Genomic DNA, 25,826 nt, shown 5'->3' on the forward strand with positions numbered 1-25,826 from the left:
TCTAGCCAAATCACCCAAAGAATAGCTGAAATAGAAAATCTCCAAAGAATTTGGGCAACATCTTTTATCATTTAGAGATTAATACTATTACATTGCAGTCCTTCAAAAGTTATTAATATTTAACAGAAGGACCATGCTTTAAATTAAAAATTTACTATGCTGGAAAAATAAATGTTCAAAATGGTATGTATGGGAGGATTCAAGGACCTTGTAGTCATAAAGATCACTGCCAGCATAACCACTACTTTCACTTAACTTTCCACTAAGAGCACGTTCACGATCATCATCAGTTTCTGGATCAACTTCATTTTCTGCATCATGGTAACCATTATCTTTTATATCAGCATTTTCTTCATCAGTTGAATCTTCACTACCACTATTGTCAATCCGAGAATCAGCTGAGATAGAGCATCTGTGTAAACTTTCATCCTGAAACACAAAGCAGCATATGTAAGTACCAAGATAGAATCACAATAACAAAAAGCACCTGATCTTCTCCAGTTTGCAAAATTTTAAAACACAAGAAAACAGGCGGTCTGTAGTCGTTAGCAGCATCCTATTCAATTATAAATTAATGATGTCATCAGACCACAGAAGTTCTATAACAATCATCATCATCAAATTCTCATTAAAGAGTAGCAGGACCTATACACAATCATGTGCAAATGATTCACTACAGTATTTAGGACTGAAAAACCATTAGACATGATCAAGCATAATTACAATCAATGCCAATCCACAAAAGGAATATTTCCATACACTGATTAAGCATGCCTTTCTAAAAGCCAAAATATTTCAGACAGTATCTTCAATCAAATAATTAATTGCATTACGGATCAGCTACTTAAGCAAAGAGGCCAACAAACAAAAGCATTTTTGACAGTAATGAAAATAAACAGCAGTTTAAGAGTTTCATTCTTCCTACAAGAAAATATGAAACTTAATATCATTAATAATGGAAAAGTTACAAAGACCATGAAGCAACAGCATCCTGTATCTAAACCATTAAAGATCATTCAAAAAATCAGCATTTCATCCAAGGCAGCATGCTGAACTCTAATTATAAAGAAAAAAGAAGTATCCAACTGAAAAATCCGAATAATAGCCCTATTGCAGCAACGCATACAAACAAAGGAAAGATCCCAAGCAAACTAGATTAAAACAACTCAATCTTTAATTATATGAGTATTCCCCCTTCTCTACCAGTGGAAACCTTTTTCAAGTTCTCTTCTTGGTCAATATCATTCACCAGGTCAGTATATTAACACTCAGTTAAATTCCCACAATACAGCTCTAGTATTTTCCTGGCTTTTACTTGTAAGAACTATAACATTTGAGGGAATGAAAACAATCTTGCACAAAATAATTCCAATATTAAATTAAGAGATTCAACACCTAAATGAAAAGCCATAAAGCTCTAGCACATAAGTTTCAGATTCACAGTATATGGAATATTTAAAATACAGAACTTGTGACAGATATTAAATTATCAACCCATGGTTTCCCTATAATATTGCAAGATACAAAGAATGCGTGTACACTAGCAACCCCATGAAGCAATTAAGCAGAAAGTATCTTACATCAAAAACATTCTCATACTCCTCCAAAAGGGTTGTGATGATGGCTTGAGCATTATTAGCAGCATTTGCAGCAGCAAGAAGCTGAGCAGAGTTGTCACCATTAATATCAAAGTCATCTTCTAATTCACATTCACCAGCCAATAGAGGGCGTAAGAGCAAGGGTGCCATGCAGGCAGCAACAGCAGATGCTGTCATTCGATTTTCATGAGCATGTGAAGCAATTGTATACATCATCTTCAAAATTCTGCAGAATATGACATGTTAAATATTACATTTCAATAAGAATATGAAATTTTTATACAATGCAAGCAACTACCATGCCCAACCCCCAGAAAAGGTTATAGCTAGGCCTCCTTCCCCCCACCACTACTCTACACAAAACATGAAAACAAGAACAGTCTTCTCTTTCACCACAAGTTCTCCCCAAAAATACAGCTCAAAAATAAGTTCTCCCAAAAAATACAGCTCACAAAATTTACTTTGATATATATATATTGGATAAGAAAAAGGAGAAAGATTTTATCAGTCAAAGGAATTACATAATTGTGAAATGAATCAGAGGTCCACTCAGAGAAATATAAGGACAAGAAAACAGAAAATTATGCCACTAGAGCATTCATATTCTTCTGAAAGAGGAAAAAAGATATTCCCTGCCACTATTCTGTAACTGAATCCATAAAGAAGCAAAAACATGAGTTCTATCCCACAGTATGTCCATATCCTCTCATTCCTCTCACACCAAATAACCCAAACATCAGCCAAAATACAACATCTCCTCCCATTCTTCTTCCTTTTTTTTTTTTTAAGGAAAGGAAATGTGAATCTTGTATTTATAGAAAGAGCTATCCAAAAGCATTATCATGTTCAAATAAATAATGCAATACCAGTCCACCATTACCAAAGCAAAAAAGCAATGAAGAAATAAGTGACTAAAGCTTTCCACATCCTTTCCACATTAACGCACCAACTTGGAAAAAAGACAAGCATTGAGCAACCTTTCCTGAATAAAATCAACAGAATAAACTGTTCCATGAGCCACCAACTATGTTAAGAACAGAACTTTCAGAAGGAACTTAAACCCTCCAAATCACCACTGAAGATTTAACTTGCTACATGAGACTTCATCAATCAGCCAATTGAAGAAAGATTTGTCTGTAAAACAACCTGAAGATTCCAGTTCCCAAGCCATATGATCCTCATTCACTTCCTCATCTTTCAAATTTCTGAAAAACTCAAAATTCCAATCAAAATTTCCTTGACAGTTATCAACAATTCCTCACTCAATAAGGCTCAATTACTCATGATTACTTCTAAAATGTGAATAAAAAGAATCTAAAGCACTCATTCCTCCATCAAACATCCAATAACGTCAAACTATAATAAAAATGTCATCAGCAAAATAGTTGTTAGTTATGCTTTCCGTAAATGATTGGTTCCCAAGTACAATGGTCCCTTTCACTTCCTTTCAGTAAATTCCACAGGTCAAATACTAGAACTCCCAAATCCAATCTTCTCCATTTACCAAAATTCAAATACAAGGCAGCTGCATAAATTTTTGTTTCATTTTACCCAAAAAAAGGGCCCAGATTGTTTCTCCTAATGCTTCACGAGTAAAAATGAAGAAGAATCAGAATGTCAAGTCAGCTTAGTCTTGTTCCCTATTAAAAGTTGCACTTTGCAACGGTATGCAGGTTTGGAGATGCCCATTGCCAATAACCATTAACTTCATCTTAGAAGCCAGGAAGATATCAAACCACATCTTCCAAATATATTATCGTTCTATGTTCATATATCTCACATAACTGGTTATCAAACTCCAAGTACATCAAAACTAAATAAAAATGGAACTAACATAATGCATAAACTATGAAATTCATACCCAAAAATTCAAAAGCAAAATCAGATCATAGAAGATTTTAAAAAAAAAAAAAAAAAAGAAGTGCAAAGGACAACACAAAGAGATGCAAAGACGAAAAGAAAATATAAACATATTAAATAAGCAAGACATGGAAAGATTTTGGGCGTCTATTAATGCAGAGTATCAGGAATTCTCTTTTCTTCTTTATTTTGAAGAATTGGGAAACTTCAATTGTCTTACAAGGGAAAGATTTCTGTGCTGTTTGAGTGTCTATCACTGCAGAGTATCAGGAATTCTCTTTTCTTCTTTATTCTGTAGAATTGGGAAACTTCAATTGCCTTGCTAGGGAAAGATTTTTGTGCTGCTCTGAGTAAGAATTTTTAATGTTTATAGCATGAGAACTGTCTTACACATTGTGCAGTTTTTGAAGCCTTTGGATTCTTGGGAAAGATTGTCCCTTTTTTGTAGTCAACTTGCCTATTATTGTACATTTTTTGTTCTAATACAGTTTCTTTGTTTCTTAGGAAGAAAAAAAAAAAAAAAAAATTGATAGATGGGAAGATCACCTCTGTAATAAGCGCCGATTTGGTTCCGGAAAAGTCTCTAATATTGCAGAGCGCATTGCACTTATCCGAGCTTCCTTCCGATCAATTTCTTATCAATACAACAGAGCAACAATATCAATATTTAAATACAACTAGCATCTAATCAACTAAAATGGGAAAATCGAAAACAATGTACACCAAGATTTAAAAGATTAAAAAATTGAAAAAAAAAAAACAGCAATCAGAAGTTTACGGAAACATTTTGTTGACATAAATATTCCAACAAAAAAGCACATATAATAAAGAGTCTGTTTCACCTATTACATGAACCAGCCCCTTATGTAATGATGCTTGCACATGAGATCAATAGTTGAACATTTTCCCAAAACAAAAAAAAATAAAAAAAATGCATATGGCTCTATGAAAATATTACCACATAAATTGCAAACATGAAGATCTAAGAGTTGCATCCAAAAAGATAACAAAGATATCACGAGTCCAAAAATGCCTTATTGTCTAAATCTCAGAGGACAATGTCTGAGTTCCACCTGACAGACGCCCCATCAATTATTCTCAGTAACCCAATGCAACAACTAAAATGATGAAAGGCATCCCACCAATGGTTCTTTTCTTTCTTTCAGTTTATTTTTTCTGCTAAGACACAAACCAACCTAAGTAACTATGAACTTACTGTAAGCCTCAAGCAATGCAGTGCAGCAGGATGCTGGAACTGGAGAGGAAGGGAGCTCCCTGAGGACATGCTGCAGAAAAACAGCAATGTTGTATGCCAAACTTACAACAAAGGTCTAAAAGTCACAAATAGCATCAGCTAGCGACACAAGTACCTTAACACAGTCACCAACAACATGAGCATCCTCATCAGGACCAAATTCAGTCTTTCCTAGAATAGTCAAGAAGAAATAGGTGAGACATAACTGCAATATGAAGAGCATAAAAACAAGGTTGCACATGTAAAATTACAGACAGATGAAACAATTAATCAAGCACAACAATATTAAATTCTTTTTCAACCTAGCCAATCAATTAACAACTTTCACAAGAAAATATGATAGATTTGAATGGAAGAGATACCCTGTTCGTACTCTTGAACTCTGTGGTCTACCTCCTCAACATCTGCTGCCTGTCGTAAAATTCCTTCAACTTTAGTTCCTGTTGGGAAATATCATAAAATCAGAAAGCAAATCTAATAGAACTCAATTCCCAGATTTTAAAAACTTCAAGTAAGCTTTTATTAAGAACCTACAAGTCTTCATCATTCTAATGCTTGTCTTTTTCCAATCTACATGCGATAAAGAGTTTTTGAATGAGATAGCCCACATACACACACACAACACACGCACACACACACACCCCAAACAGAACCGCAGGAAGAGACATAATGGGTAGATTGACCTATTTAAAGCATGTATTAGAGGAGAAACTGCAAACTCAAAATCATTGGTTTTCTCACTCTGCAAAGAAGACTTAATAAGACAAGCACTAGCAATATTAATGAACCTTCAGCACATCTTGGATACCGATTCTAGACGACCTTAAAAAGGGACAAAAACTTTTTAATTACTGAAGTCTCAAAAAGATTGACCAAATAACATGGATACCAATAATTTATTTATATAACAGAAGTACCAATTTCTTTACTATTATAAAACAAACATAGACAAAGGAAAATTTAATCACATAACTCTTAAAAGAAAACAAGGTTCAAATTGTTTACTAAAGCAATAAAAGGATAAATAAAAAATTATTTTTGTAATCATAAGTACAATAACTAGGTAACAAAACCAATTGTGGTTTTAGAATATCACTTACCGAACTTCTCAAGAAATCGAAGAGCTTTCTCAAGAAAAGACGGACTTCCATCAATATCTTCAAGAGCAAGCAAAATTGGTCTTCCAACAACCAAAGATTTAACTGGACGCTTATCCCTCCCTGTGTAGCATATTTAATATCTAGTTAACTACATATAGAAAACAAAGGATCCACTGATAAAAGAATGAGGATGCTTAACATAATATGAGAATGTAATTATTGATCAGTACATTGGTGAAAAGACCCTTCAATTGTATCATTTGTGTCATTCCGGAAAATCCCATTGTGTCCCATAACAAGAGCAGCACTTGGCGCTTGTGCAAGGGCATGTTCTAGAGCTGTCTTCCACTCATACAAATCCTCAGCTGTCTCAGCCTGAAGTTTAAAAAAAGAAACAAAATCCACTTAAAAATCTCATGCAAAAGACGAAAAGCAGTTAAATAATAATAATTCAACCAATAAATGAGGCACCTTAAGGGTAAAAGCTCGACCATCACGTCCATCAGGAAACAATACAGTCAACAATTTCTTATCTTCTCTAACAACAACACTACAAGAAAAGTAGGTGTAAATATAAAACATAATAATTGAAAAATACTAGTAAAGACAAAAATAGTGATTATGCATACCTCCCTGAGTTGTTCAAGTCAATTCCCCCCAATGTCAGATTTACTTCACCACCTCTTTGTGGTAGTGCACTCTGCATGACAAGATATAAAGCTTTTGCTTCAATTAATTCAAATCATTACAACAATTATGCATCAATATGTATGACAACAAACTGTAGTTTGATAATAGAAGTTACTGGCGTGTTAATGCTTTACTCAATACAGTGGAACTCTCAATCAAGTACATAAGTAACACAACCATAACACAGTAATATTAGAGGTTTCAATTTCTTCGGGTGCAAGTTAAGAAAAAGGGGGAGGAAGGAATGAAAGGGCAGCAGACAGATCCCCAGAAAAGATTAAAGGTGAAGACAATTGGACAAGATCATAAACTATTTTTTTTCTCGTTTCCTATTAAACTCTTTACTATCTATGATCCCTAGGGATATCCATATTTTGCATTTGATTGCTAGGTCTTGGGGCAAACCAAAATGAAAATTGGCTCAGTCACTTTATATAGTGTCCTCCCAAACCTCTATGAGACAATTCAACCATCATATTATGTTTCTATCATAGCACATACTAAAAGGGTAATGAATTTCATCTCATTATAAAGAAAAAAAATTAAAGCTTGATCATTTACATAGAAAAGAATAGCATATACACTCATAATAAAACTATCAATGGTGCTGATATGACAATTTTCAAAGTGGTGACAAGAAACCATCTTGGCTGGAAACTGACATTATGTTAACATATCAGTTGATGCAGTTGAATGCTTTATATTTCTTTCAATGAGTCTAAGAGGCAGAGGTTTGAGCACCCCAGTGAACAAGTGGAAAAAATATTTGGAAACAAAGGGTAAACACTAGAAAAATGAAACAATGATAATGACAGTGTTGCTTTTCAAATTTCTCATACAATGAAGTTCTCAATCCATATAATACGCCATGTAGAGGTTACTATGCTGTAGGCAGCATAGAGTGAAATCCTAGTTGCACTGTTACTATAGAGCAGCCACTAAAAAGGGCCTTCCCATTCTTTTTAGGTTATTATTCACAACTGCCTATAATTTAGGCAACCGGCCGATATGCCAACTATCCGAAATGCATTTGACAAAGTTCAATGAAGTCAAATCTAAATTGAAAATCTACTGACAAATTAACTATATGTATAGTATGGAAGACAAAGAAAAATGTTACAAATAATACTAACCGGATCATTTTTAAAGAAAACCAAGGAAGTGCGTGTCAAGATAAACCATCGCTTCTTCCAAGACTTCCAGCCTATTCCTGCAGAAATGAGTGTCAAATTACATCAGGATAGCATAAAAAAGATGCAATAAAATTTGATGATAATTTAATTCAAAGAAAATTCAAAAGGATAACATGATATTTTGCAGTAAGTATTATGCAGCTTGGTTCCAAACACATTAAAAAACTTCAACACTTCTTCTTTTTTATCTCCTTGAAAGAATTTAAGAATATAAGGACAAACACCAATATATATGTCTTACAATTTATTACACGCTAGCTTCAACTGAATAAAGCATGGACAAATAAATGATAGGTAAAGAACAATCAGATACATGATAGAAGGATCTTGGGATCTTGGTAACAAAAGATCCAAAAGTACGCTATTTGGAGCATATGATCTATTTTTATTTTTTTTTCTTTCTTTGGGGAAAAAAAAGATTCAAATACCCTTCCATTAGGGAGAAAAAGCAATGAGGAAAAAAAAAAAACTTTACCAACCTTTTGAAGATATGAAAAGTGGACCACTCTTGAAAACCTGTAAAAACACCTGATGTCAGAAAACTCAAAAAAACAGAATCTTCCCAGTTTCAAGTGAAAATAATTTGCATATAAAGCACTAAAAATAGAATGGGAAAAAACAAATATAAATCAAAATGACAGAAGGATAATATGTAAGCATATTCTTGTAAACAAAGTGCACCGCTCATTTCAATATCTCGGGTAATTAGCACCAGCATTACCAAAACTATAATCACAATCCAAAATAGCTAAAACCCAAGGGTTGAGCTTAGTGATAAGAGCCCTTGATTTCAACAAAGAGAAGAAAGGTTCAACATACCTTGTGGCCACCGACTTGGGATATTATATCCCATAAGTCCAAGATTTAGGGTCTCAAAGTAGCCCAAATTTAAAACGCATAACCAAAGAACCCTTTGTTTGACAAAGCATGAAACAACTATTTCTCTTAGTTTCTAAGTATGACCACAACAGCCAAATATCAAAATAAAAAATTTCAGTTTACTTCCACCTACTACTTATATAACAAGAACCCTTACATTTAATCTCTATGTTTTGGGTCCATTAACAAGGTAAACAGTAGCAAATTAAGTAATAATACTCCTTCAAGCACTCTTATCCAATATTACAACGCTGAGATCCAATTTCTAAATCAGTAATACTGGACTTGAACTAAGTTCACTGGTCCAGCATTACTCATTCAAATTTCAAACATTTTCCCCTATAGCATTTAAAATAACTAAAACATCCTCTTGTCAATTAAGCCAAAAACGATCATTCCACTGAATTTCAATAATCTGTCAGTGCCACATTACCATCTAACAGAAATCGAATTTCCAACGCAATTCCTCTCTATTCTCACATTGTATCTCAAACCAAACAGATATCATAACCAATTAAGAAAATGCACTTAGACTAATCCCACCAAAAATAGCATACATGATCAAACATTCCAAATTCCACATAATTCACCATCCCTAACTAAAACAAAAACAAAAGAACACACAATAATAACAATTAAAACCACAATCATCCACCATAAGATCCAAAACCTTGTCATCCAATCACATTCACTTTCTCCCCAACCAAACACACAACCACATACCGTATTAGATCCTCCAGGCCGTGGCCGCTCGAAAGCCGCTAAAGATGCCGACATTTCCAAAACACAAACATCGAAACCTCACATTCCTCAAGAAACAACAAACATCCTCAACCAAAACAATCCGAATCCGCCACAATCACCATTGACTTAACTCATCCAAAACAACTACAAAACCAGTAGATCGGCGAGCAAAGGGAACAAAATCGGCAGAACAAGATCTGAACTGCGAACCGAAATAGAAATAGAAATAGAGACTTCGGCAAGAAGCCTTGGGGTTTTGATTCGATACGAAACAGTAAAGAAACAGCAACGATAACAACAACAAGAAGGCAACTTAAACTACCGCAATCACTGAGTAAATAAATATATAAATAAATAAATGATAAAATAATGAGAAATAATAATAATAAATTAATGAAGTGATGGTTTTAGGGGAGATTAAGGGAGAAGAAGGTGAAGAGGTTAATGGTATTTGAATAAGGATTAGGTAGTGGAAATAGTGATAGTGGTTGTCGCAGCAATAAGGTAATGCGAGAGAGAGAGAGAGAGATTTGGCTTTGCTTTTCACCTACTTCTTCTGGCTGTAGAGAGAGAGAGAGAGCTTAGTGAAGAAGGAGTGGGGGGTCGTCTGTAGTCAAATCTATTCAAACTTTAGTAATTGACGAATTACCGTAGGCCACGTCACCCATCCACGAAACATGTTTATGATTTTCAGTTGCACAACCAGTTCTCATATTTAAGAGCTGTGCAGCTGAGCTTACGAAAATCAGTTAATGTTTGAGTTTACAAGCATTTAAAATACGAGTAATTATTTATTTGGTTAAAATATTTATAAATAATTGATAAGTTTAATATGTTTGGTAAAATGAGGTTTTAAAATATATTATATTATTAAAATAATTAAAAATGATACTATATTATTAAAAATAAGAGTATATAATAGAATTTTAAAATTAAAAAGGAATAATATGGTAACAATCTTAGTCAAAGTATCTTATAAGTAAAGTACTTATAAGCTAAAAAAATAAAAAGTATTTTCCCCCACTTATAAACAACAGATCAACTTAATTTTAAAACTTATAAACGAGACAAACTCCCTTTAAAAGACATTAACTATAACAAGTAAACGTAAATTTATCTGTCACTAAAATAAATTAATATTTGTTAAATTATTTTTGTGTCGTTTGTTTTAACATAAAAAGTTTAGAGTAATGCTACACTTACATCACTTTTTTACACCATTTTTATTACATCATGATGTGGCATATGTCACAACCACACAAATTCTATTACAATATTAAAATTCAAAATAATTAAAAATTTGTGTAGTTGTAGCATATGCCACATTATGATGTAATGAAAATTGTGTAAAAGATTGATGTAAGTGTAGCATTACTCAAAAGTTTTACGGTACAAGAATTTTATTATTTGATCAAACTTTAGTGTTAATGTCATTAACCTTATTAATTCTATAATATATAAATTCATGTGTTTTTCACATGATTATTGTATATTAATAATGCAATAATATCTTATAATTAGTATTTTTAATGTCTTTATTGTGTATGATTTTGCCAAAAAGCTTGCATAGATGTAGTTTGACCCAAAATCAACTCGACCCAAGAACAAACTCGACTCATAATTAGTACAACTCAAAGCAAGCTCGACCCATAATCTGTCCAATCTAGAGTAAGCTCGATGCAGTTGAAGCTTGTCATAGCGACCAATCCTAACAATTGTTAAATAGATCAAAGATAAGTTTCAATCTCGGATATTTTGGAAAGAATAAGATCAATAGCGCTGGCAGCACAATCTTAGGACTCAATCACGAAGATCACGGGATTGCATCCAAATCTGATCGCAATCTCAAACTTATCTCTTTTTTCTTTTACTAAAATTTATATAAATACCCCCTCAAACTATGAGAGACGGGTTAGCAATTTGTTTTAGGCATTCTATTTATTTCTCTTATAAGCTTTCTAAAACAATAAGAGAACAATGGACTTAGGTTTAAGTTTTAATTTGTCAAACCACTTTAAAAATTGTTTGTGTTCTTTACTTTATCGCATTTTTCATTACATTGCTGATTTTTATTAAATCACGCACACATCCGTTTTGATTCCACCCCGATCAATTGGATCACTCAGGTTAGTACGAGTTTTCGTATCAATAATCTTTATATTATATTTGTAGGAAGCTGTTACATATGTTGCTTCCAATTGTATATTTTATGAAGCCTGACAACATTGAATAATTTTTAACTAATTAAGAGGACATAATTTAAGATATACCTACTCGAATTTATGAATCCAAAATTTAGGTCAAAGTTTAAAGTTTTTTGTGATTATAGTTATTATCTTGAGATAGATATTTATGTTATATGTAGTAATATTATAAATTTATATTTTATTTAATAATGGTAACAATATAATTACTTTATAATGTTATAAAAACATTTTTTTTATAACATTATATATCAAATTTATAACATAAATTGTCACTTCTGGTTGAATGACAATATTATTAAGTTGATATCGTATTCTTATTGAATTTATAGTATTTTAATGAGTAAACGACATATTCCCACCCAAAATTTGACGAAATCCCAAGTTGATACCACATGTTCCATTTATTCCAGATTCTCACCCTTAAAATAATACTGTTAACATTTTTTAGAATAGTGAGGGTGCAATTACCATAATGCCCTTTAACCATAAATTAATAAATTATATTTTAACCCCTAAATTACTAAAATTATAAATTAACCATCTTATTTTGAAATTACATCAATTACACCCTCAGTGACTGTGCACCGTCTTGGTTTTCATCGGATCTGGGCTATTTCCGATGTCGGCGAAACCCCTGGTCACCTCTATCACCTTCCCCATCATCTGTTGTCCAAAACCCCTTTGGTTCTCGACTCATTGGGCCCTCCGATCGCCAGTGCCGTCAAGCTTATGTTTTCGTCGTTCTTCACCGGATTCTGGTCGATTCCGGCGACAAAAATCTAATTTGACGTCACCACTGCAACCAGCGTCTCCTAATCTACAAAACCCCTATGTCCTAGCAACCGTTTAGTGGCCATTCGCTAGTGGACATCAACGAAAACCAGTCGCATGTGGCGGCTGTCGTGGCTGGAGATCGGTGGGCGATGAGGGGTTGTCAAGGGTATGGTTTTGTAGAGGGGAGGATGAGGGTTCGAATAGTGGTGACAAGAGTGATTTTGGGTGAAAGAATCGCCGAAAAAGAGCGAAAAACGACGACGGTGATGTTGCTAACGTGCGCCGGATTTTTGTTAGGAGCGACGATCTGCTAATGTGCGCCTCCTCTATAAAATGACCAATTTACCCCTGAGCCGTTATATCCAACCGTTTCCCGTTACTTTAAGGGTGGTAATCTAAAATAAATGGAACCTGTGGTACCAACTTGGGATTTCGTCAAACCTTGGGTGGGAATATGTCGTTTACTTTATATTAATATAAAATATCCCTTAGATATTCAAGTAAAATTTGCATTGGTTTAGTTAGACTCAACAAGAATGTTATTAGATTTTGTATTTAAGAGGGCACAAAACATAATATATTATTTAAATATAAAATTAAATTGATATTTGGAATTAATTTGTTACTAAAAAATACAACATGGTTCTATCTTAATATGATGAATAATAATATATTTTTATTATTTGATGTGTAAAAAAAGAATAAAGGTAATTATCGAATAAGAAATAAAAATAAATTAAAAGTCTGATTATATTGTATAAATGAAATTGGATACGCGTGACAAAATATTGAGAATATTAAATTAAAAGTCTGATTATATATTTTTTTACAATGCGAACATCCATGAACCGGTGCACCTGCTGGACATATTATAAAATCTCAATAAACAAAATTACCTTTGACACGGGAGTAAAAAATTCTTATCCCACGCGCTACATTCACGGGTTTACCAAATGACACTTTCTTCCATTTGATTGGGCCGGGTGTACAAGTGTCAGGACCCGCGATCGTGAGTGTGGAAAAGTTGTATATTTACCGAGTGAAGCGGTAACCGGTCAAATGATGTTCTGTAAATTTGTCTTGATTGGTTCGTTTGACAGTTGACACCTTGTCGTTTGGTAGGTTTCACTTCCGTTCGGCACTCACATCTGTCAAAGCGTATGTCCGAAACGGAAATGGTCCACACTGCTCAGGTCCAGTTCTTGCAGCTGTAGCCAACTGCTTCGGGAAAGTAGTACAGGTCTACAGGACCTGATATAATGCGACGGCAAAAGGAACAGTAGTACAAAGATCTTGCTAGATTATAATGTAACAGTCACAGTTAGACAATATCTATGGGGCGTAGGCTTTCTAAAATGTAACAAGGGCGTGCAAAGATTTATCCAGTTGTAAGAAGATTGGCCCTCGAATGCAACGGTCGAAGAGAGCTAAACGGCCGGTCAAGTAGGGAAGAAAGGCGGGCGTAGTACTAAATGGAAGAGTTGTTGCTCAACGAATAAAAATTATTATAAGGATGTCAGCTCTTTATCCTATACATATTTTTGTTCGTAAGATTAGAAAAAAAAAAAAATTTGTCCTAATTAATTCTATGATATAATGGTTTCCATATATTTTATTTATTTGTAAATTTTTTTTTGGTATTAAAGAATTTATTTTCTTCACATTAATCATGTAATTAAGAATTGCTTTTTTTTTATCTTTTTTTCAAGGGTTGTTGAGTGCAATGAAGAATTATTTGGTAGAAAGTAAGACTTTTCTTTTTGAACGTTAACAGTAATTCTATGAGATGATGATATAATAATAAAAAACCTCTTGAGGTTTTTGAAGTAACAAAAATTCTTTTACTGCTAAGTTTTAAGTGTTAAAATAAACGCTCGCGGGGGGATAATTTGGTAATAGGGAGATTTTTATTATTTCGAAATTCTCAAGGAGACTTTTGTTATTATATCATACATGAGGGGGATTAATGTTATTAACTTTTTAAGTAATTATGAAGCAATACTTGAAAGGTACCTTTTTAAAATATATAAGAAATAAATGTGGGGGTTATTGAGTTCCAACAATTCAATGGTTTGATTTTTTTTTTTTTTCATAGATATTAAAAATAATTATCCTCTCAACTGTTCTCTCAAAACTTTTACTTTTGAGCATCATGAATTTGTGTATATATATATATCCCTCACCTCCCCTGAGGTTTGAGTTCTGCCTAATGACACCCCACAAGTTTAAAATAGCATCACTAACTTCCCCTCAAATTTTAAAAATTCTCTCTGACCTCCCCTTTTCACAATTTTCTAAAGAATCTGTCAGATTAGCTATCCCCTTGTTTGTTTAACTTTTCAAAACTCTATTCTATAATCCTATTTAAAGTAAATAGTAAAAATTTGTTTGTTTTAATATTGACAGAATTCAATTCAAAATCCAATCATATTCAAAGACAATTTTTTAGATTGAAAATGAAAAATCGTTTTCTATTATCTTATTATGCTCAATTGAAAATATTTAACAATTATTTTTCACAATAAAAGTTTATAAATTGACAAAAATACCCCTACCCACCCAAGCCACCGTTGGCTATCAGTAACCATAGCTGATCTAGCCACTTTCGACCAAATTTTGGTCGTTAACGACAACAAAAAATTTGGTCGTAGATTTGGCCATTTCTCACCAATCGACACACGATCGGCCAGATCCAGCCTATCGTGTGTCATTCCGACGACTGTCGATCACCATCTGACAGTGATGGTTGGCTACTTGGCTGTCAACAGTCGGTTGGGTGAGTGGGGGTGTTTTTGTTAATTTATAAACTTTTATTGCAGGTGGGTGTTGTTTAGCTAAACTAACAAATGTAAGGAGATAAAAATAATTTAAATATTTTCCAAAAATATACCAAACAACTATTATATATTTTTATCCAACTTTGATATAATTTTTATATACCAAACACATTCTCATAATCATATCCTATTTGATTTAATCCTATCATATCCTATTCATAATAGTCTTTCAAAATATCATATTTTGAATAATGTATCAAACAGGTCCTATATTTTTCTTAAGGTAAAAGTACTATAAATCCCCTAGGTATATAGATATTAAAAAAAAAAAAAAAAAAAAAACCCTCAAGTATAAAGGTTTACTATATTTTAGTTATAAAAAATAAAAAGTAAATTGTATTTATTAATTTTTTTTAGTTGAATTAGGGGTATATAAGGTATTTCATTAGTTTTGGAACTGAGAGCAACTTTAATTGGCTTTATTGGTAGGGGAGTTGAGAAGAAATTTCCAATATCTAAGGGTTTTTTTGTATTATACACACACACACATAGAGAGGCGGTTCATAGTAATTTCTAGTAAGAATTATATATAGTCATAAAAAATTTTAATCTCAACTTGGGATAGTTATAAATAAGAATAAACTCTACATTGTAATTAGTTATAATTTTTTTAATTTCCATCTTAAGAAAGTTATATCATCATAGTAATAATTATCTGTATATAGAAAAAATATATATGTTATGTTATATTAAATGTTTAATATGAAATAAAATATTTATATAAAGTTGTTTAGGACAATGATTTAAGAGTTGTTACCACATTTTTTAACTTGCGGGTGCATAATGACTCACTAGCATGAACACCTTCTTGTTGAAGCCAAAATATTTCTAACTTTTCAAGCATGTCTAGAGTTTCTTAGCACGAAACTTTTTGTATTTCCATACCATCGTCTTTAGGATTATTTCATTTCTCTTCTTGTTTAATTGTAGGAATGACTACTAAAATAATGAATTGAAATCCTAATACATACTATTAAAACGTGAATTTTAAAATAAGAAATTAAAACGATAATTTTTATAACTACACATCTATTAAATTATAACATCCTTATAGTAATAAATTAATTTAAACTCACCATTATAACTATAGAGAGGTTCTAATGTATATATATTATAAATTGGCGTAACATATAATGAATGGATGAATGAATATAAACAATATAACTTATTAAAATGTTATAATAAATAAATATGAATTACATGTCTTGTCAATAAAAGAGTAATATCACGTTAGTTTATATATATTTTAGTTTGTACATTTAGCATCCCTCTTTAACTAACTAAGAAGCATTATTAATGGGACTAACATTATTTCGAAATACATGCATGGATACACAAGATTCTACAATCAACGTGGTACCAATTAATTACCGCCATTGGCTGCTCATCACTGCTCCATAAGCTTCTTACCTTGTCGTAGATCTTCTCAATCACAAGCCACCTATCACCATCCTTGCTCTTTTGGAGAAGCCATTGATAGGCTTTATTAAGTAAGTTGGCATGTTTATATGCAAGAAAACCAGACAATAAACCCCATGAATTGAAAATTATATACCCAAATAAACTTGGGACGAGGATTGAGAACAGTGAAACTACGGAAAGAGACCCTGAGATGAAACCTGGAACACCAAAGAGTTGAGAGTTGTTGATCATGTGAGAATTATTAATTCTTGTGCAATGAATTTTACGGTTTATGTTGGCTGTCAACACAAAGCAGAAAATGCTAGTGACCAATAGAAAAATGTTTTCTTGGAGGAGGGGTTTCCAATGGTGACTTGGTTGTGCCTTGGACACCCACTTGCACCGTAGAAACAAGCATCGGGTGAGAAATTTAAATGCGCCATTGCATTGTGCCAAGGATATGAAACCACTTTGCTGATCACTACAAAATCATCAAAACATGTATTACTAGATATGTAGCATGGCATGCATAATAAGATTGTTTGTTTTGGTGTTTCTTTATCATTTCACGCATTTTATTTTTAGGTTGTGTAACTCTCTGACCGATGGTCAAGATATTGTTCTTATATTTGTCTCTTGTCTACCTCGAATAGTAGGGTTAATTAGGACGCGTCCCCCTTGTTTTGGATCCATGATTTCATTATTGCAAACGAATCAAAAGGGTGTTACAGGTTCCCTAATGTTGTTTCTTTCTTCATGGATATTGACATATTAACCAAGAAAACAGGCAGAGACAGAGACTAACCTTTCAGGGTTTTGTCTTTTGAGTATGGACATAGCAATGGCAGCTTGGCATTGATCTCCTTTAATTTGTTGCTTCTTCCCAAACTTTCTTGCGGTTTCTTACTGAGAACACAAAACACTACTAAAAAACTGCAAATAAAACTATACTGGGTTTCCAGGATTGATGAGAATCGAGAATTATATGGTCTCGACTCTTGAGCAACTTTACCTTTATTTTTCACCTAGCAAAGAGAATCAGAACAATATTCCCTGGGGGATATACCTAAGGAGGAACGTTTGTTAAACGGGGAATCTAACAAGATTTGATAATGGACAAAGTTCATAAAAATGGTCAAGAGTGGGGCAGGAGAATGTAGATTAACGAAGTTGAACAAAGAGATCCAGGAAGAATGCATGAACTTCGCAGAAAGTTATGGGATGGGATTTGGAGGCCAAGATAAAAACTCGCTAGTGAAGGAGGAGACCAATCGCAAGGCACAACTTCCTTCATATCTCATTTCACTTGATAGTATTACCTGTCTCTATGTAAATACGGCACAACTTCCTTCTACAAACCTTATTTCAACTTCCTTCATATCTCATTTTCTTATACACATTTCCAGTCAATTAGAGTGGGAGGAAAAAAAAAAAAAAAACTTGGCTCTTTCTCACTATAACCCCAACATTTTACCTATTTTCATATCCAATTATATACCTGATAAATGATTCTTGTCATCCCCGCAATGAGGACAGGGCGGGGGTGGAGAGTGATTTTGAGGGCGGGTATGGGGACAGTGAATGAGATCCCCGCCCTGTCCCATTGCCATGCCTACACTTCTCCGATACCCATTTATCTCTTTGTCCGATTTTAAGAAATTATTATGTCTTTTTTTCTTTTTTTAAAGTTAGAAAGGCGGGAATCAAAGCCGTGGCTGGGGAATCCCAGCACAAAATGAACCAACTCACAAGTTTCTTCAAACACCTTATGTGCATAACACAATTCACTAAATCCCAAGTACATACTCAAAGCATTATTGGCAACAAACACATCATAACTCAACCACAACTTTATTCAAACAAAACGTGTATATAAGTATAACCCAATAAGGATTTGGGTTTTTTTTAATAATCTTTACTCTGTTAATAAAGATGAAAATGCGAAATCTTAGTAGCATAAGCCTATGGGAAGTCCTCGTTCGTTTCTCCTCCATAAGCTGCATACCTTTTTCTGGGATCCTTGATATTTTGTTGAATATTTTCGTAAGTTTACTTATTTAAGGGGAAATGTCGATGGACCACAAAAATAGACAGAAAAGCCGTGGGACAAGGATAAAGATCAATAAAACTAAAGAAAGAGATCCTGAGATGAAAGCGATAACGCCAAAGAGTTGAGAGTTGTTTGTTTGAGAATCGGTCTTGGTCTTGGTGTGAGCCATAAAAGCGAAGGTGTACATGAATGTGGCCGATAGGAAAGCGTACAAATTTGCGGGATGAATTTCCAATCGAGAATGAACTTGTAAAACAGCAACAAACCACGGAATGAGGAATCAGAAGGCCTCATTGCAACGAAACTAAATCCTGCTCCCTGCAATCCCATGATATGATTTTTACTAAAGAGAGACTTATGGTCAAAGGTTGACTCTTTTTTTTTTTCACTAAGATTTGGTACCAATCGGTTTTTGGACACAACAGTCAACAAGCCTTTGATTATTTTCTGATGATAAGTTGGTTGTTCTCTTTAGGTTGGACAAACTTCACAATAGTCGCGCGCCACTTTCATGATCTTCTCTATTTACATTTTCTTCCTCTAAACAACCCACCATTTCTCCGTTACTGGACATTCCAGCGGCAGCCACCACCATCGTCCCCCGTCATCATCCACTCCTTGTCGGACTTGTCGGGGTATCAAAGCCTTGCCGGTGAATCCCGGCTCCAAACACGGGGCTGGGGTCAACGGCCTGTGATGTTAGTTGACTTTGCAAAGTCAATTTGTCTTTTTATTTATTCAATTTTATATTCTATTGAGCCTTGATTTGTTGTTATATGCCAATGTATAGCAAGGACAAAAAATTAAAAAACAAGAACCAGAGACATTCACATGAAAAATATAATTATTTCTTAAGATTATTTAGTGAATGTAGAGCCCATGAAATCTTCTTAGTAGAATACGTGGTAAATACAAGTGATGCAAAATTTAAAAAAATTTCATATATAACCTTGACATTAATTCCTTCCAGCTCTTGGCAGTCCTAACTGGTTTTTGCTCCATAAACTGCTTATCTTTTCAGGGATCTTAATGTTCCTGATCTTTTGGAGAACCTTTCGGTAAGTTTCCATATTATCTAAGGGGACATGTTGATGGGCTAACAAAATGGACAGAAAACCCCCCCATGAAATAAGAATTATACAGAGAATTAAAGGTGGGACAATGATGTAGACCAATAAAGCTGAAGAAAGAGATCCAGAAATGAAAGCGATGAGGCCAAAGAGTTGAGCGTTGTTGTTTGTTGTCTGATGACTGTTAAGCTTGGTGTAAGCTGTTGAAGCAAAGCAGTAAATGGATGTCGCCAATAGAAAAGTTTGCAAAATTGCTGGCTGAATTTCCAATGGCGGAAGCACTTGTAAAACAGCAACAAGGCACGGAATGAGGAATCTAAATGCATCATTGCATTGCGCCAACGAAATCAAATTTTGGTCCCTGCAAAATCCGTCCATGTTTTCATCTTATTTAAATAAAAAATAAAAAATGCACGTGACTGATTGAATTGAAAAATGAATATAAATCGAACAAAGAAGAGAAGATAAAAAGAGTAAGAAAATAAAACCTTTGAGTGGCGGTATGGTTTTGAGATTGCGCATGATGGTTGCGGTTTATCTCGGAGCTCGACATCTTCTTTGGTTTCTTTTTAAGAATTTTATAAATATTGAATCAATAGATTGGAAATTCTTATGAGATTTTGCCCTTCTTATTTATAAGCCAACATAGAGATAAAGGCCATACAAACTTCAGCGGGTGCCGCGCAGCTACTCACCTTGGTTTGTTGCAGGGAAAAGTAGGAGATTTCTGCAAAGAAAAACTTTTCCCTGCAACGAACCAGGAGAAGGCTAAAATAAAGGAAAGACTCAGCAGATGGTCGCAAGTACGACCATCTGACTGTATTAGCCCAAGAAAGCCCAATTGAAAAATTAATTTCATTTCGTTGAGAGTCACTGATTTTGTAGTCAAATATTCGCAATGCTTCTCTTGGTTTGTTGCACGTTATTGGCGGATATCATGGGCTTGCAGGTTGGCGGATATCATGGGCTTGCAGGGAGCAGCATTTAATTTCACTTTTAGCATTTAATTTCACTAACGGCACCCGCTAAAGTTTGTTGGCCTTTGTCTCTATGTTGGCTTATAATAAGAAGGGCAACAAATAAGCAAAATTATTTACTTATTATTTTTTAATAAAATCAAAAATTTGTTTTTCTCTATTTTTATGAACAAAAATTGAACCAGTTTTTCGGATAACCAAAAAACCACTTTGGTTGCTGGTTCAAATCGATTTCTACATTTTTCTGAACACCCTTTTAAAAGTCATTTACTAAAAACCTCTATCTGACAGAATGAGTTAACAGTTTTTCTTGAGTGTTTTCAAAAACTGTCAAGAATTATAATTTTTGATTGATTTTATAGTCAAATATTCGCAATGCCTTCTCTTGGTTTGTTGCAGGTTATTGGCGGATATCATGGGCTTGCAGGTTGGCGGATATCATGGGCTTGCAGGGAGCAGCATTTAATTTCACTAACGGGACCCGCTGAAGTTTGTATGGCCTTTATCTCTATGTTGGCTTATAAATAAGAAGGGCAAAATCTCATAAGAATTTCCAATCTATTGATTCAATATTTATAAAATTCTTAAAAAGAAACCAAAGAAGATGTCGAGCTCCGAGATAAACCGCAACCATCATGCGCAATCTCAAAACCATACCGCCACTCAAAGGTTTTATTTTCTTACTCTTTTTATCTTCTCTTCTTTGTTCGATTTATATTCATTTTTCAATTCAATCAGTCACGTGCATGTCAAGTACTATTTTTTCTTTTTTTGTTTAAATAAGGTGAAAACTTGGATGGATTTTGCAGGGACCAAAATTTGATTTCAATTCAATCAATCAAGGCTCAATAGAATATAAAAATGAATAAATAAAAAGACAAATTGACATTGCAAAGTCAACTAACATCATAGGCCATTGACCCCAACCTCGTGTTTGGAACCGGGATTAGGGTTTAGGGTTTAGGGGGCCATTTCCGGCCAGATCTAGCCTGATATGGCCATTTTTGGCTATTAATATGGTCGGAAACGACCATATCAAAGCCTCCCGGAGCCTCCCAGTGAAACTCGATCATTTTTAGGGACTCCGACAGCGGTCCGTGTTTGTTGGCCTACTATCGGCCGTGGTGGTTTGTAATTTGTTTAAATATAAGGATATTATTGTCCAAAAACTTAATTAAACTAGGGTAAAATTGAAATGGTATATTAATGTGAATTTATTTTAAAACATGAGCATTATTGTCCAAAATTTTTATTATTAAGGGATGAAATTGTAACAAAAATAAGATTACCTTAGTAATCTTACAATACCTACGAAAATAGAGACAATTAGATTACCTTCAATATTACCAACAGTTAAAAACTATCGATAATTCAAGATTACCGGAATCTTATATTATTTGACAACTAAACATGGTAATCAAATAATATAAGATAACATAACTTCAACAATCTTCCATTACCTGCAACCAAACGCCCCCAAAGAGTTAATGACATTTTCCCATGCAAAAAATGGTCCATTGACGTCATTCCCATCCTCAAACTTTTAAAACACCCTTTTAAGGACCATTGACATTAGGGATGGGCATAAAACCCGGCCTCGCGGGAACTCGCCCCGCCCCGATCCAAACGGGGTGGAGTTTCTTCGAATCATTCGGGATTTGAGCCAAGATCGGGCCTAACATTAGTCCTGAAATTCGGGGACGAGACGGGCCGGGGCCGAGATAAGTTTGCCTTGGCCCGCCCCAAAATCCCCGGCCCATCCATATATATATATATATAGAATATTCTATATATGGTTGATAAAGTCAATCATATAATTCATATACCTATTTTAATTTAATAATTAAAATCAATCATATATACCTATATTATTTTAATATTTGAAAATCAATCATATATATAACAAAGCAAATTATAATTGTGTAAGTATTTTATGAAACCATATACAAATAGGTTAAAATAAAAACTATATTAAATAAAATATTATTATAAATATTTGAATACACACACACACACACACATATATATATTATACATTTTACATAATATGTTAATGCTATGACAAAAGTTATACATTCGACATTATACATATAATGATATATATTTGACATTATACATTAATATGACATATAAGTATAAGTATAATGTATTAACATATAATGTTATACATATACATATAACTATTATCTATAATCAATGTTAATACATATATATAGTGTAATATACCATTTGGTGTTTTGATTGATTATAATAAATCAATAAATCAATTATAATTTTTTTTTTTTGTCCCTCATTGAATCATTATTTCAATTCTATTGTAATATATTATCAATTTAGTATGATGGTCCTTATGTTTAATATATACATTATAGATTTAATTTCTTTTTGGATGATTTATTATAATTTGGAGAAAATGGTAATAAAGACACAAAAAAACACAAAACCCCCAAACGGGGAATTCGAGGAACGGGCCTCATTTGAGGATTTCCCGAATTCCCTGAACGGGCTACGGGCCGGGATCGGGGAATCCCTTTGGGCTTTCGGGCCAGGGCCGAAGACAGGGGTCCCTGGCCCCGGCCTGGCCCATGCCCATCCCTAATTGACGCCATTCCTATCCTCAAACTTTTAAAACACCCTTTTAAAAGTCATTTACTAAAAACCCCTATCTGACAGAATGAGTTAACAGTTTTTCTTGAGTGTTTTCAAAAACTGTCAAGAATTACAATTTTTGACTGATTGTTGACCATTTATGAACTGTCAAGAATTTGAAATAATCTTTGACCATTTTGGATGATGCTTGACAATTATTAACTGTTAAGGAATTGGTTAAAAATAAATTTTATAAATCTTGTTCTTTACTGTTGTAGTCTCAATCCTGGACAGTTTTTAACTGTCAAGGATTATGTATATAAAAAACAAAATAAATTTTGCCCAAAACTTTTCTCGCCCATATTTTGCCACAAATTTTTCATTCACAATTCCTACAATTTTTTCCTTAAAACTTATTCTTACCCCCTATTTCAACCATTTTTGCAAACCCTCATAGTCAACCTATTTCCGACATTGAACAAAAAATTTCTCGTTTCTATGACTCCCATTCAATAGACGACGACTCGCTCAATGACTTTGGCACTAACTTTGTGCCTATTTCAACGGAGTTTGTTAGCCTTGGTGAATTCTTGTCAAGGTGTATCCCTAACACCCAAATGTAGGAGTATTCAGAAAAATGTAGAAATCGATTTGAACCAGCAACCAAAGTGTTTTTTTGGTTATCCGAAAAACTGGTTTGATTTTTGTTCATAGAAATAGAGAAAAACAAATTTTTGATTTTATTAAAAAAATAATAAGTAAATAATTTTTCGTTAAAATTAAAAAAAATTAAATTTAAAAGATTATAAATCTAAAAGTAAAGAAAACCCAAACCCGGTTTTAAATAAAAAAAAAAAAAAAATTTTGCCCCAAATGATAAAACGTTTGAATCCTTAATTCCTTACAAGTAAAAAAAGTTAAAAAAAATCACAACTCCTAAAATTTACAGTCCTCGTCACGTTGGCATCGAAAATCCCCAAACTACAAAACCCTACCGCCGACGACGCCATTGCAGATCCACTTCTCCACTCCGGCCGCCACTTCTTCTCCATTTTCTGCCCTAAATCCGTCACTTCTCCTCTTGGGCAATTACGTCACCTTCAATATCGCGTCGTATTCGAAAAAGGAGCTGATTGAACTCAAGAATCGCTTGATTGTGGAGCTTGAACACATTCATCAATTAAAGGAATTGATGATAATGGAGATGTTGCTGATGATCATTACCACTGATTCTTGGTAAATGAATGGTTAAATTTACTAATTTTTTACTTACCTGCAACTTCTATTCAACATATATGAATTTCTTATTTACTTTCACAGGAAGATATTGAGATTATGCATTCACTTGGAGTAAATGCATACCGGTTCTCAATTTCATGGGTTAGAATTTTACCAAGTATGTTCTTAGTAACAATTAATTGAATGTTAATGTAGTGAGATTAATATTCAATTACTTGATGATAATGTTCCTGAGCTGTAACAGAAGGCAGATTTGGTGAAGTTAATCCAAATGGAATCATGTTTTATAATAATATTATAGCCCATCTCTTGCGCAGAGGTAATATCCTTTTCAATGAATCTACAACTTAAGCACTTGTGTTTTTTTTTTTTTTTTACAATTTTCTTGAAGATGACGAATATGAATTGGTTAATGCAGGAATTGAGCCGTTTGTGACCATATTCCATTTGGCTTACCACAAGAACTAGAAGATAGATATGGGTCTTGGTTCAGCCCTCTAATTCGGTAAAGTTCTGTTCACACTCTATAGGCTTTTCTGTTTCCCTGAAAAAAAATGCTCGACTCTATTTTCAATAGGTTCTGAATATATGCCTAGTAACTAAGTTCTACCATCTCTAAAGGGGTTTCTTCAATACTTTTGCTTTTAAGATTGCAATACCTGGTTGCTCTAAGATCCCTTAATCCCTTTCTTGTTCATTTAGTTCTGATGAATCAGTTTTGTTGGTACAGTATGTGATTTCAGTGTTCTTGCAGGGAAGATTTTGTACATTTTGCCAAAATATGCTTTGAGAATTTTGGTGATCGAGTTAAGAGTTGGGCAACCATCAACGAGCCGAACCTGCTAAGCAAAATGGTATATGTTAGGGGATGGTAGCCTCCAGCTCACTGTTCAGCACCATTTGGAAATTGTTCTGCTGGCAACTCTGATGTAGAGCCCCTCATTGTTATGCACAACATGTTACTGTCACATGCCAAGGCTGTTAAGCTATACCGTGAGCAGTTTCAGGTAATAGAATGAGCTTGAATAGTAAATTGTGAAGTGCTTATATGGCATGAAGCAGGGACATCAAATGACAGTGCCCAGTTTGCTGGCTTGTTTGAAACCGCTGGAAATGTTGAGATGGTTGAGGTAATTTTGGTTTTGAATTAATTTTTGTTTTTAATCTTTCAGATTTGTCTGCGATCGATTCTTTGTTAGATTAGTGTTAGTGAAAGAAACTTACTTTTAGATTTGTTTAGAGCAAGAAGATTGACTTTGATGATAAAAAGTTGATTATGACTCGCTTATTGGTAAACTTGTTTTTAATTTTATGAATTACAACTTTTTAATTACTAATATATTGAATATTGTTTTTTTAGTAG

At 33.6% G+C, this 25,826-nt stretch overlaps 1 protein-coding gene and 1 long non-coding RNA gene across 5 annotated transcripts in view; one reads left to right on the plus strand and one right to left on the minus strand.

The window, feature by feature from the left end:
• LOC116142827 (rho GTPase-activating protein 7) overlaps positions 1–9,880 on the minus strand; it is a 36,110-nt gene extending 26,230 nt beyond the window's left edge. For 2 of the 3 annotated variants that reach the window (XM_031428238.1, XM_031428236.1), the window contains exons 1-13: positions 9,299–9,880; positions 8,176–8,212; positions 7,637–7,713; positions 6,443–6,513; positions 6,285–6,363; positions 6,044–6,188; positions 5,814–5,933; positions 5,076–5,153; positions 4,829–4,884; positions 4,675–4,744; positions 4,005–4,092; positions 1,581–1,824; positions 208–429 (exon numbers count right to left, since the gene is read on the minus strand). In XM_031428238.1, coding sequence (XP_031284098.1) covers positions 208–429; positions 1,581–1,824; positions 4,005–4,092; positions 4,675–4,744; positions 4,829–4,884; positions 5,076–5,153; positions 5,814–5,933; positions 6,044–6,188; positions 6,285–6,363; positions 6,443–6,513; positions 7,637–7,713; positions 8,176–8,212; positions 9,299–9,352 — 1,341 coding nt within the window. In that variant the 5' untranslated portion in view covers positions 9,353–9,880. The remainder of the gene's footprint in view (positions 1–207; positions 430–1,580; positions 1,825–4,004; positions 4,093–4,674; positions 4,745–4,828; positions 4,885–5,075; positions 5,154–5,813; positions 5,934–6,043; positions 6,189–6,284; positions 6,364–6,442; positions 6,514–7,636; positions 7,714–8,175; positions 8,213–9,298) is intronic. The other variant, XM_031428239.1, reaches the window with a different exon arrangement.
• Positions 9,881–24,151: 14,271 nt separating this feature from the next.
• LOC116142826 lies at positions 24,152–25,771 on the plus strand. Of its 2 annotated transcripts, XR_004130050.1 has the most exons (4): positions 24,152–24,460; positions 24,545–24,620; positions 24,708–24,968; positions 25,218–25,771. It is a non-coding gene; the product is annotated as an uncharacterized LOC116142826 (long non-coding RNA). The 2 variants fall into 2 exon arrangements; XR_004130049.1 differs by having other exon boundaries at positions 24,545–24,968.
• Positions 25,772–25,826: the final 55 nt, after the last annotated feature.

This window comes from Pistacia vera, unplaced genomic scaffold (assembly GCF_008641045.1).
Source record: "Pistacia vera cultivar Batoury unplaced genomic scaffold, PisVer_v2 Contig42, whole genome shotgun sequence".
NCBI lineage: Eukaryota > Viridiplantae > Streptophyta > Magnoliopsida > Sapindales > Anacardiaceae > Pistacia > Pistacia vera.